The sequence below is a fragment of the Ranitomeya variabilis genome, chromosome 6, assembly GCF_051348905.1.
Source record: "Ranitomeya variabilis isolate aRanVar5 chromosome 6, aRanVar5.hap1, whole genome shotgun sequence".
In the NCBI taxonomy this organism is placed as follows: domain Eukaryota; kingdom Metazoa; phylum Chordata; class Amphibia; order Anura; family Dendrobatidae; genus Ranitomeya; species Ranitomeya variabilis.
Window position 1 is genome coordinate 22,146,568 of NC_135237.1, and position 12,940 is coordinate 22,159,507.

At 48.4% G+C, this 12,940-nt stretch overlaps 1 protein-coding gene across 6 annotated transcripts; it reads left to right on the plus strand.

Annotated features, from left to right (window-relative positions):
• Nucleotides 1-222: 222 nt before the first annotated feature.
• SEC22C (SEC22 homolog C, vesicle trafficking protein) lies at nucleotides 223-10,864 on the plus strand. 6 transcript variants are annotated; one of them, XM_077268022.1, is made up of 9 exons: nucleotides 223-338; nucleotides 1,704-1,779; nucleotides 1,970-2,059; nucleotides 3,731-3,942; nucleotides 6,493-6,656; nucleotides 7,456-7,611; nucleotides 8,515-8,630; nucleotides 8,808-8,873; nucleotides 10,034-10,864. In XM_077268022.1, the coding sequence occupies exons 4-9, from the start codon at nucleotides 3,767-3,769 to the stop codon at nucleotides 10,232-10,234; spliced, it is 879 nt and encodes a 292-aa protein (XP_077124137.1). In that variant the 5' UTR covers nucleotides 223-338; nucleotides 1,704-1,779; nucleotides 1,970-2,059; nucleotides 3,731-3,766; the 3' UTR covers nucleotides 10,235-10,864. The 6 variants fall into 6 exon arrangements, with proteins under 6 accessions (XP_077124137.1, XP_077124140.1, XP_077124139.1 ...); XM_077268025.1 differs by having other exon boundaries at nucleotides 232-338; nucleotides 1,970-2,997; nucleotides 3,498-3,942; XM_077268024.1 differs by having other exon boundaries at nucleotides 232-338; nucleotides 1,970-2,253.
• Nucleotides 10,865-12,940: the final 2,076 nt, after the last annotated feature.

The window sequence follows — 12,940 nt, forward strand, 5'->3', positions numbered from 1 at the left end:
AATGCTCCTGTCAGAGCCCAGGACGAGGCACAAAGCTAATGTGCAAATGTCTGCAGCCACTCATACGACTGGTTTTCCCCGGTGTCGCCCATGTCGTATGAGTGGCTGCAGACATTTGCACATTAGCTTTGTGCCTCGTCCTGGGCTCTGACAGGAGGCGCTATCCGCAGCTGCAGCCCTGTGCTCGCCCTTTTAAGAACATCACCAGAGTGGTGCTGCTTTAAGAGCAGACCCCGCTGTGCGCGCATGCTCAGTGAGCGGCTCTGGCCTGGCCGCGGGGACTCAGAGTGGAGATTCGGCCTCACACCTGGTGCGTCCTGTAACCCCCGCACTGACAGGTAGGGGGCGCCCTAGTGACGTCACACGGCAACACCTGCTCTGTATACTGTGTATACCGCTGCTGGAGAGGGTATATATGTGTGTGTGTCTGTATGGTGCGTGTATATCTGTGCCGTGTGTGTATACGGGGGTGTATGTATATCTGTGCCGTGTGTGTATACGGGGGTGTATGTATATCTGTGCCGTGTGTGTGTGTGTGTGTGTACAAGGGTGTATATATCTGTGCCGTGTGTGTATACGGGGCGTGTATGTATCTGCTCTGTGTGTATACGGGGCGTGTATGTATATCTGTGCCGTGTGTGTATACGGGGGTGTATGTATATCTGTGCTGTGTGTGTGTGTACAGGGGGTGTATATATCTGTGCCGTGTGTGTATACGGGGGGTGTATGTATATCTGTGCTGTGTGTGTGTGTACAGGGGGTGTATATATCTGTGCCGTGTGTGTATACGGGGCGTGTATGTATCTGCTCTGTGTGTATACGGGGCGTGTATGTATATCTGTGCCGTGTGTGTATACGGGGCGTGTATGTATCTGTGCCGTGTGTGTATACGGGGCGTGTATGTATCTGCTGTGTGTGTATACGGGGGGTGTATGTATATCTGTGCTGTGTGTGTATACGGGGGGGGTGTATGTATCTGCTCTGTGTGTATACGGGGGGTGTATGTATATCTGTGCCGTGTGTGTATACGGGGGTGTATGTATATCTGTGCTGTGTGTGTGTGTGTACGGGGGTGTATATATCTGTGCCGTGTGTGTATACGGGGGTTTATGTATATCTGCTGTGTGTGTGTGTACGGGGGGTGTATGTATCTGTGCCGTGTGTGTATACGGGGCGTGTATGTATCTACTCTGTGTGTATACGGGGGGTGTATGTATATCTGTGCCGTGTGTGTATACGGGGCGTGTATGTATCTGTGCCGTGTGTGTATACGGGGGTTTATGTATATCTGCTGTGTGTGTGTGTACGGGGGGTGTATGTATCTGTGCCGTGTGTGTATACGGGGCGTGTATGTATCTACTCTGTGTGCATACGGGGCGTGTATGTATATCTGTGCTGTGTGTATATACGGGGGGGTGTATGTATCTGCTCTGTGTGTATACGGGGCGTGTATGTATATCTGTGCCGTGTGTGTGTACGGGGGGGTGGGGTGTATGTATATCTGTGCCGTGCGTGTATACCGGGGGGGTGTGTGTGTGTGTATATATGTGTGTGTGTGTGTATGTATGTATATATATATATATATATATATATATATATATATATATATAATCTGCGCCGTTTGTATATATTGGATGTGATTGTGTGTATATACAGCAACGTTTTCCTGCCTTCTGCTTGACATAAGCTTTGTTTCCTGTCAGCTCTTACAAGCAGGAGGCAGGGACCTCTCTTTACTGCACCATCTCACAGGCTTCGCTGTAGACTGTGCACTCGCAGGTAAGAGACGAGGGAGTTTTGTAGCTGCAGATCTTCTTTAGATGGAGTCACTTAATTTCGCTGCTCCTCTGTAAGGCAGAAATGATTTCTTCAGCTGCATGGGAGGAACATGGCGGGTGGAGCTGGGGGGATAGGACAAGTCCCAGCGCTGCCAGGAGGGATGTAACAGCTGATGTCATTCTCTCTGTAGATCACCGACCTATGGACTGATGAGCGAGTGCCGGACTGGTGGTCAAACTGCAGCTCACGTGACCGCGCCGCCTAATTAAAGAGATAAATTGTAAGGATGGAACAAATCCCCAGCTGCAAGTAATCCTCTAAACATTTGTAGCACAAAGTATCAATAATTCCTAGATTCATACACAGGAGATGGAGCTCCTATATCTGCTCTGGGTTCCGGCTGTAGATGTCTGGATTTTACCCTCTGAAAGACCCCAACTCTAGATTAGTCTCCCTGCCTCGGGGGCACTGCAGGTAAAATCAAGTGTCAGGAAGCAGAATAGTGAGTGCAGCTCTGGAGTATAATTCAGGATCAGTAATGTAATGTATGTACACAGTGACTGCACCAGCAGTATAGTGAGTGCAGCTCTGGGGTATAATACAGGATGTAACTCAGGATCAGTAATGTAATGTATGTACACAGTGACTGCACCAGCAGAATAGTGAGTGCCGCTCTGGAGTATAATACAGGATGTAACTCAGGGTCAGTAATGTATGTACACAGTGACTGCACCAGCAGAATAGTGAGTGCAGCTCTGGAATATATAATACAGGATGTAACTCAGGATCAGTAATGTAATGTATGTACACAGTGACTGCACCAGCAGAATAGTGAGTGCAGCTCTGGAGTATAATACAGGATGTAACTCTGGATTAGTAATGTAATGTATGTACACAGTGACTGCACCAGCAGAATAGTGAGTGCAGCTCTGGAGTATAATACAGGAGGTAACTCAGGATCAGTAATGTATGTACACAGTGACTGCACCAGCAGAATAGTGAGTGCAGCTCTGGAGTAGAATACAGGAGGTAACTCAGGATCAGTAATGTATGTTGTACACAGTGACTGCACCAGCAGAATAGTGAGTGCAGCTCTGGGGTATAATACAGGATGTAACTCAGGATCAGTAATGTAATGTATGTACACAATGACTGCACCAGCAGAATAGTGAGTGCAGCTCTGGAGTATAATACAGGATGTAACTCAGGATCAGTAATGTATGTACACAGTGACTGCACCAGCAGAATAGTGAGTGCAGCTCTGGGGTATAATACAGGATGTAACTAGGGATCAGTAATGTAATGTATGTACACAGTGACTGCACCAGCAGAATAGTGAGTGCAGCTCTGGGGTATAATACAGGATGTAACTCAGGATCAGTAATGTATGTACACTGACTGCACCAGCAGAATAGTGAGTGCAGCTCTGGGGTATAATACAGGATGTAACTCAGGATCAGTAATGTAATGTATGTACACAGTGACTGCACCAGCAGAATAGTGAGTGCAGCTCTGGGGTATAATACAGGATGTAACTCAGGATCAGTAATGTAATGTATGTACAGAGTGACTGCACCAGCAGTATAGTGAGTGCAGCTCTGCAGTATAATACAGGAGGTAACTCAGGATCAGTAATGTAATGTATGTACACAGTGACTGCACCAGCAGAATAGTGAGTGCAGCTCTGGAGTATAATACAGGAGGTAACTCAGGATCAGTAATGTATGTACACAGTGACTGCACCAGCAGAATAGTGAGTGCAGCTCTGGGTATAATACAGGATGTAACTCAGGATCAGTAATGTAATGTATGTACACAGTGACTGCACCAGCAGAATAGTGAGTGCAGCTCTGAGGTATAATAACTCCGGCGCGGCACTTGGTGATTCTGCAGTTTTCTCTGTATGATCCGTACAATGATTACAATAGTGATTTTCTTTTCTCTAATGCAGGTGGTGACTTCATGAGTCGTACGGCAGCCTCTGCCCATGATCCTCTACGCCTGCATCGTGAGGCTACAGGACGGTCTCCCGCTCTCGGCTTCCACAGATTTCCACCCGAACAAGCAAGTGTTGGAGTGCAAGAAATGTTTGCGGAGGTTGTGTGTGGACCTGTCCCAGCGGCCGGCCAGGGGCAGCGCCAGGGTGTGCGACCTCAGCATACAGTGAGTCCCGCGCCCACAGAACATCTGTAATGGGGGGATTATTATTTCTAATTTTTCAGACTGAATACATTGTAACAAGCGCCCAGCTGTGATAAGTGGTGTCTCTCGTTCTGTGTTCAGCCTTTGATATAGGCATAATTAAGCAGAGAAATTAAAACCCAAACTTTACATGAAAGTTCTTGAATTGTTCATTATACAAAAAAATATGAAAGTGACACAATTTCAGGCGATTGTCATGATTGAGGGGATGGAGAATTCGGGTCCTGTAATACACAGGTTCCTCCCCGCGGCTCAGGTCCTGTGGTACCCAGGTTCCTCCCTGCGGCTCGGGTCCTGTAATACCCGGGTTCTTTCCCTCTGGTCCTGTGGTACCCAGGTTCCTCCCTGCGGCTCGGGTTCTGTAATACCCGGGTTCTTTCCCTCTGGTCCTGTGCTACCCAGGTTCCTCCCCGCGGCTCAGGTCCTGTGGTACCCGGGTTCCTCCCTGCGGCTCGGGTCCTGTAATACCCGGGTTCTTTCCCCCTGGTCCTGTGGTACCCGGGTTCCTCCCTGCGGCTCGGGTCCTGTAATACCCGGGTTCCTCCCCGCGGCTCAGGTCCTGTGGTACCCAGGTTCCTCCCTGCGGCTCGGGTCCTGTAATACCCGGGTTCTTTCCCTCTGGTCCTGTGCTACCCAGGTTCCTCCCTGCGGCTCGGGTCCTGTAATACCCAGGTTCTTTCCCTCTGGTCCTGTGGTACCCAGGTTCCTCCCTGCGGCTCGGGTCCTGTAATACCCGGGTTCTTTCCCTCTGGTCCTGTGCTACCCAGGTTCCTCCCCGCGGCTCAGGTCCTGTGGTACCCGGGTTCCTCCCTGCGGCTCGGGTCCTGTAATACCCGGGTTCTTTCCCCCTGGTCCTGTGGTACCCGGGTTCCTCCCTGCGGCTCGGGTCCTGTAATACCCGGGTTCCTCCCCGCGGCTCAGGTCCTGTGGTACCCAGGTTCCTCCCTGCGGCTCGGATCCTGTAATACCCGGGTTCCTCCCTGTGGCTCGGGTCCTGTAATACCCGGGTTCCTCCCCGCGGCTCAGGTCCTGTGGTACCCGGGTTCCTCCCTGCGGCTCGGGTCCTGTAATACCCGGGTTCTTTCCCCCTGGTCCTGTGGTACCCGGGTTCCTCCCTGCGGCTCGGGTCCTGTAATACCCGGGTTCCTCCCCGCGGCTCAGGTCCTGTGGTACCCAGGTTCCTCCCTGCGGCTCGGGTCCTGTAATACCCGGGTTCTTTCCCTCTGGTCCTGTGCTACCCAGGTTCCTCCCTGCGGCTCGGGTCCTGTAATACCCAGGTTCTTTCCCTCTGGTCCTGTGGTACCCAGGTTCCTCCCTGCGGCTCGGGTCCTGTAATACCCGGGTTCTTTCCCTCTGGTCCTGTGCTACCCAGGTTCCTCCCCGCGGCTCAGGTCCTGTGGTACCCGGGTTCCTCCCTGCGGCTCGGGTCCTGTAATACCCGGGTTCTTTCCCCCTGGTCCTGTGGTACCCGGGTTCCTCCCTGCGGCTCGGGTCCTGTAATACCCGGGTTCCTCCCCGCGGCTCAGGTCCTGTGGTACCCAGGTTCCTCCCTGCGGCTCGGATCCTGTAATACCCGGGTTCCTCCCTGTGGCTCGGGTCCTGTAATACCCGGGTTCCTCCCCGCGGCTCAGGTCCTGTGGTACCCGGGTTCCTCCCTGCGGCTCGGGTCCTGTAATACCCGGGTTCTTTCCCCCTGGTCCCGTGGTACCCGGGTTCCTCCCTGCGGCTCGGGTCCTGTAATACCCGGGTTCCTCCCCGCGGCTCAGGTCCTGTGGTACCCAGGTTCCTCCCTGCGGCTCGGGTCCCGTAATACCCGGGTTCTTTCCCTCTGGTCCTGTGGTACCCGGGTTCCTCCCTGCGACTCGGGTCCTGTAATACCCGGGTTCCTCCCTGCGGCTCGGGTCCTGTAATACCCGGGTTCCTCCCTGCGACTCGAGTCCTGTAATACCCGGCTTCCTCCCCGCGGCTCGGGTCCTGTAGTACCCGGGTTCCTCCCCGCGGTTCGGGTCCTGTGGTACATGGGTTCCTCCCTGCGGCTCGGGTCCTGTAATACCCGGGTTCCTCCCTGCGGCTCGGGTCCTGTAATACCCGGGTTCCTCCCTGAGGCACGGGTCCTTTAATACCCGGGTTCCTCCCCGCGGTTCGGGTCCTGTGGTACCTGGGTTCCTCCCCTAAAAAATGAACATTTCTGCGACTTTCTAATTGTGTAAGAGCTCTGCCGGCTGTCAGTGAAAAGATTCCTGGCTGAATCCTGTACAGATGAGATCCTTTGTGCCACAAAGAGACAGACTGCGGAGATGAAGGTTTCCATTCACTCACAGCAAGCAGAATCTTAACCATTTAAGGAATTGGCGTCAAGACACTCATAAGGGGCCATGAAATAGGTTTCTAGTTTTCTTAACCCATTAAATGCCACAGTTAATAGCGGCCACGGCTTCGAAGGTGTGTATATGACTCCGTGTTTTTTGTTGTTGTTTTTTTCACCACTTATGTGTTTTTCTGTCTCCCCAGTTTCTGCTCTTCAGGTGACATTTCCTCTCTGACCATCTGCACCAGCAGTTTCCAGTCCGCAGCCGCGTTCTCCTTCCTGGAGGAGCTCATCTGGGAGTTCTCCGCTTCGTACAATAGCACCGCCATAGCCCTGGCATCCAGACCGTACGCCTTCCTGGAGTTCGGTGAGTTATAATCAAGTGCTTGTCCGTGCAGAAAACGAATGCCCATAGCCCCCGACTAAATACAAACCCCAGACCAGGCTCCCAAAACTAATACAGACCCCTGAAGTAATGTAGCCTCCAAGATTAAACCTCCTAAAAATATAGATTCCACACCAGACGCCTTAAATAAATGCAGACTAGAAACCATATAGACCCCAGACCATACCCCTTAAATAAACACAGATCCCAGACCAGACCGCCTGAATAAACACAGACCAGGCTCCCTAAACTAATACAGACCCCTAAAATAATAGTCCTCGGACGAGACCTCCTAAACTTATAGAATCCATAATGGACCCACTGAATAAATACAGACACCATATGAAAACCTTTTAAGAATAATAGACCCCCTGACCAGACCCTGTAAACTAATAGAGATCCTAGACCAAAGCCCATACACTAATACAAGCCCCAGAACAGAAACTCTAAAGTCATATAGCCCCTAAACATGACCCTATCAATAGACCACCAGACCAGTCCCCCAAAATAAATACAGACCCCAGACCTTCTAAGTAAGTACAGATCCCCTTTCCCAAGCCATACCTTCTAAGTAAAATCATTACCCCAGACCAGGACCCTTAAACAAATAAAGACCTCCAGACTAGACTCTGCAGTTGCTCCTGTGTTATCCTCTCGGCTTCAGGGAGCAGCAGCCGACACAGGATGAGATTGTCTGCAGCGGAACCTGGAAGTTAGGAAGATTGCAGGAACGTGGAGAGACATTTGTATACATTTTCTTCCTCTTGTGTCCATATTGCAGATGGCGTCATACAACGTGTAAAACACAATTTTAACTCTGGTGCCAGCCCGCCCATACACCTGGATCCCAGCGCCACACCGGTGTCTGTCAGGCTCGAGGAGGTAGCGGAAGCGAATGGTATTGCTAATGGGCACATAGGCACACAAGTGAGTCCAGGTAGGAAGGGTTGGTTAAGTGTATAGAAATAATGATTGTTCCTAGTGGTGGCTGTATAATCTGTATGTAGTGAGCTCCCCCTAGTGGTGGCTGTATAAATCTGTATGTAGTGCGCTCCCCCTAGTGGTGGCTGTATAAATCTGTATGTAGTGAGCTCCTCCTAGTGGTGGCTGTATAAATCTGTATGTAGTGCGCTCCCCCTAGTGGTGGCTGTGTAAATCTGTATGTACTGATCTCCCCCTAGTGGTGGCTGTATAATCTGTATGTAGTGAGCTCCCTCTAGTGGTGGCTGTATAATCTGTATGTAGTGAGCTCCCCCTAGTGGTGGCTGTATAAATCTGTATGTAGTGAGCTCCTCCTAGTGGTGGCTGTATAAATCTGTATGTAGTGCGCTCCCCCTAGTGGTGGCTGTGTAAATCTGTATGTACTGATCTCCCCCTAGTGGTGGCTGTATAATCTGTATGTAGTGAGCTCCCTCTAGTGGTGGCTGTATAATCTGTATGTAGTGAGCTCCCTCTAGTGGTGGCTGTATAAATCTGTATGTAGTGAGCTCCCTCTAGTGGTGGCTGTATAAATCTGTATGTAGTGAGCTCCCCCTAGTGGTGGCTGTATAAATCTGTATGTAGTGAGCTCCCCCTAGTGGTGACTATATAAACCTGTGTACAATGAGCTACATCTAGTTGTTGTTGCCGATAACCAGAATATAATCATGTATCTCAAAATTTGAAACTCTGTATCAGGGAAAAAATGCGCTTCCCTCCTTATAACGGTATATTTGTAATTAAATCAGCAGAATTTAGTAAAGAGTCCAGACTTGGCGAGCAGATGTGCCCTGTGGTGTAATTCTCTTCCTGATGATATTTGCAGCATTTTCCTGATTTCCATCTTATTTATTCCTCGTAGCCAATCAGCGGATGAGCCCGGTGAGCGCGCTGGGCATCCTGTCGCTGACTCTGAACATCATGTGCAGCTCGCTGAGCCTCATCCGGGGAGTCCACCTGGCCGAGAACTCATTCCAGGTACACGCCGGACATTGTGAAGCGTCTGATAACTTGCTGGGGAGTGAGGAGCAGGAATGACATTGCAGCTGCCTCCTGGGTATCACCAGAGTGACTAATATACTTCATCTAACGGGTCTGATGTTTTCCTTGGTATAAATAGATGTAATGAGAATAGACTTGTTTTTCTTTTTACAGGACGGATATGAAAATGCAGGAAAAGTTCTGGCGTTCCTCATGGCTTTTTCTGCAAGTTTATTACAGGTGAGGAGACAATAAAAACATTTTACTCAAATCTCAGATGGTGGAAAACAACCGTACAGCCAGAGAGGACGATGGGGAGAGTTGTTTCCTAGTTTTCGTGCGCACCGCTGGGGGAAGATAAGATGTGAAGTTATTTATATAAATACCGATTAGTCATTATCTCCTGAACGGTTCAGCAACTTTGAATTCTTTATTATTTTCAAGATCTCTGCTCGCTGACAGTGAATGGCAATATTCCGATATTTCTCCTCACTGCTGAGGTTTATTTACAATTGTGTCCAGTCTAGACAATCACCGGTGTGCTGAACGGTCTACACTCCAGACTGATACATTGTAACGACCCCATAGCCCGGACCCCAGACTGATACATGTTACCTGCACTGATACATTGTAACAACCCACCAGCCGGGACCCCAGACTGATACATGTTACCTGCACTGATACATTGTAACAACCCCTCAGCCCGGACCCCAGACTGATACATGTTACCTGCACTGATACATTGTAACAACCCCTCAGCCCGGACCCCAGACTGATACATGTTACCTGCACTGATACATTGTAACAACCCACCAGCCCGGACGCCAGACTGATACATGTTACCTGCACTGATACATTGTAACAACCCCCTTGCTCTTACAGGTTTTCGGGGTGGTATGAGGCTTTTCCATGTCCTGGCAGTATGCAGAGATCATGACAGTGACAATGAGTTGTGACACAATCTCTTACACTGAATTATCCTATGAAGTTTCCTGAGCCATAAAGTTAGCGCAGAAGTCGGATTTGTGATTCTGGATGTTTTGGGTTTTTTTTTTTCACTTATCCCATTAACCCATTCCCTTCCCGATGTGTGATGTCTGTGTACGGAGCAGCTCTGATCGCTGCTGTTTAACCACTTAGCTACTGCTGTCATTGTCTGATACCCCGTCAGCGGGCGCTGATGAGTGGTCGCCGCCATCTTGGTACTTTTGTGAAGTGCAGTGACAGACCGTGGCTTTCTCTATATCCTGTAATATTAACTGTAGTCAGGAAGGGGTTAAACAACACTACAGTAAGCTGCCTTGGCTGGTACCAGAGAGCAGTAGAGTACACTGGGCGGCTCCATAGCCGGCGAGAAGTTGATGTCCCAGTGTTATAACTTTTGTCTCTTCGGCCCCCAGTGTTACCTGTACGTCGTGTTCTCTCCGGCCCGCGCCCTGAAGTCCTGGGGATCGTTCCTGGTGATCGGCCTGTGTAACCTCTACCTGTACGGACTGCGCAACCTGTGGCAGATCGGCTTCCACGTCCTGGTGGCGTTCCTGTCTGCGGTGCAGATCGGGAATCGGAGGTGTGTGGACAGACACACCGGCTGTGGGGTGTGACGGCAGCGCTGGACTGACTCTTATTTATATCGCAGTTTTATTTAATTTTTTTTTTAAATTTTATAAATGAAATTACAAGAAAAGCTTCAAGCGGATTCCTCCTAACCCCGGCAATTATACGTGTGGCCAATAGAGGGCACTGCTCTGTGGCCACCAGTGTGCTCTGTTCACTTACCACTACGGGGTGCTGCTCTGTGACCACCAGGGCGCTCTGTTCACTGGCCACTAGAGGGTGCTGTATTAAAGCCATAATAACCCCTTAAAAAATCAAAATCTGGAAAAAAATTACTAAGGAGGTGAAATGGTGGGTGAAAAAAAACAATTGTCATTTTTGGTTTTGCAGCACTAATTTTGTAATAAAAATTACAAGGTAATAATTCTTCATGTCAGCACAATTACGGCAGTAACAGGCCAGTATTATTATTTTTTTATTATTATTATTTCAGTGGCTTGAAAAAAACCCAACAACTTAGTTTGTCTTTTTGGCTGTAACAATTTTTTTTTTTTAATTTTTTTATATTGTTCCATGGATGAAGTTACGAGGTCGGTAATTCTTGCTTTGTCATTATTCTGTGTGTCATTTTCTTTAATTAAAAAAAAAATGAGAAGTCACATTGTTCGAACTCTTTCAAACTTTGCCTTTCAGCAATGGATCAGTGAAACGGTCGACATCATTTACACATCAATTTATTATTAATTAATGCATCAAATTATGAAAAGGGGGGGGGGGATTAGAAATTTTTGAAAAACAATTTTAGCAGAAAGAACACTTTTTATTGCTATTTCTTAAACAACTGTCCGGTCCTCAGGTCTGATCCAGCAACACTGTTACTTTCAGATTAGACTGTCAAAAAAGAACAGAAAATGTAAGAAAAGGCAAAATCATCCATCCTGTCTGCGGCAATATAAAAAGAAACAATGTATAAAACACCAGTAGTGCAAAAACCAGGCGGAAGAGGAGGGGCTGTGAGCAGCCAATCAGATTCCGGCACTACATGAATGCATGCAATCTGATTGGCAGTTACTGACAGCACCTCCCCTTTATTATATATATTTAATAGATGACTTTTTTGCTGTTTTATGTGCTTTTAATAGTTTCCTTTCACACTACTTCCTTTCTGTAACTTGTTTTTAATCAAATCATGAATACATTAAGGCCCCCCCCGCTTCTTTTATTTGCATATGGCCCTCCCATTAATTAAAGGGCCGGTTCATGTCTCCATATTGGATTGGGGGGGGGTTAATCGCACAAGTGTCAGACAACTCAACACCCAATGCAGTTGCATAAATATAAGCGCACCCGTGTTTCTAGTGCGTCTTATAGAAAACAAGTTGTCTGTGAATTAACCCTCGAGCCTTCTGGACAGCACACAAGGTAAGTGAAAATGTATCATAAAATAATAATAATTGTTAAAATAGAAAAATAGTTAAATTGTCTAAATACATAAAAAACACGTGTCCGGAGCCGTCCTATCGATGGGACGCTCCAATCTATGCATAGCGACACTTAGTAATCATGTCGGGACATTCACAATGTAACAAGTGACTAAAAATAACATGTAGGGGGACAGGGAACATGGCAAAGTGTGGCATCAACAGCTGGAGCCGTATGTGACTTTATAGGACATGATTATAGAGGTGATTTTTAACAGGGGGCCCTGTTGTGATGAGGGAACTCAGGACCCCTTTCTCCATCTCGGGGTGATCCACTCTTAGGATTGATGGTTTCCACATGAAAACTTAGTCAACTACTTATTTACGAACCCCAAATTCTTAAACACCTTAGTTCCTCATGGGAAGGTCTTTATATTAAATCCTCAGGGGCGGGGTTTAACAGAGAAGTTAAACCATTCTCCACCCCCAAGGCCCATGAGCTTCTAATTACTTAATGCTAGTCTGTCATGGACTGTTCCTTTTAGCTTTATACTATGAAGGGCAAGCTACAAAGTTGTGATTGTGCAGCTTTCTAGTCCCCAACATAAGGGCCCCATTCCTGGTCATTTTGGCTTCATCCATCATCCCACCCCCCTCGTTATCATACATTTGCAGTCACCTCCACGTTCCCTAATCCACGTACATTATTAGTCACTAAAGACCCCACGTACAATGACGATATATTGGGACAACCCACCAGGAACTTTTCCAGGGGTCGCTTACAAAAACGCCAAAAACATTTGTAGGAAAAAGAACAACAAGAATGAGACAAAATGCCTCCCCCTCCCGGAGCGCGAGAAGCGTGAAATATCAGGTCTAATCCGTTCACAGTAAATTTAGGGTTAAACCATCATAGAACGCAACTTGTCAGGGACGAGGGGAAATTCTCCGCTGCTGTAAGATACAAAAAAATTGGCACAAATAATACTTAAGAGCAGATGATGCATAGTTCACATGGGGTGAAAAAAAATCCCCAAAATCTAAAAATATTACTATCATCTACATTATAATTCCCTATAATCTGTAGTGCGTCTGTGGAGTCCGGGGGGCGGGATTAGTGCGTGTGTGGAGACTGGGGGCGGAATTAGTGCGTGTGTTGAGACCGGGGGCGGGATTAGTGCGTCTGTGGAATCCGGGGGCGGGATTAGTGCGTGTGTTTATACCGGGGGCGGGATTAGTGCGTGTGTGGAGACCGGGGGGTGGGATTAGTGCGTCTGTTGAGACCGGGGGGTGGGATTAGTGCGTCTGTGGAGTCTGGGGGGCGGGATTAGT

Bases quoted from the DNA above. Each gene is read 5' to 3' on its own strand.
- SEC22C (XM_077268022.1), top strand. From the start codon at position 3,767: ATGATCCTCTACGCCTGCATCGTGAGGCTACAGGACGGTCTCCCGCTC. The intron at 6,657-7,455 runs GTGAGTTATAAT...TCCATATTGCAG, and splicing joins GTACGCCTTCCTGGAGTTCG to ATGGCGTCATACAACGTGTA. The intron at 7,612-8,514 runs GTAGGAAGGGTT...TATTCCTCGTAG, and splicing joins AGGCACACAAGTGAGTCCAG to CCAATCAGCGGATGAGCCCG.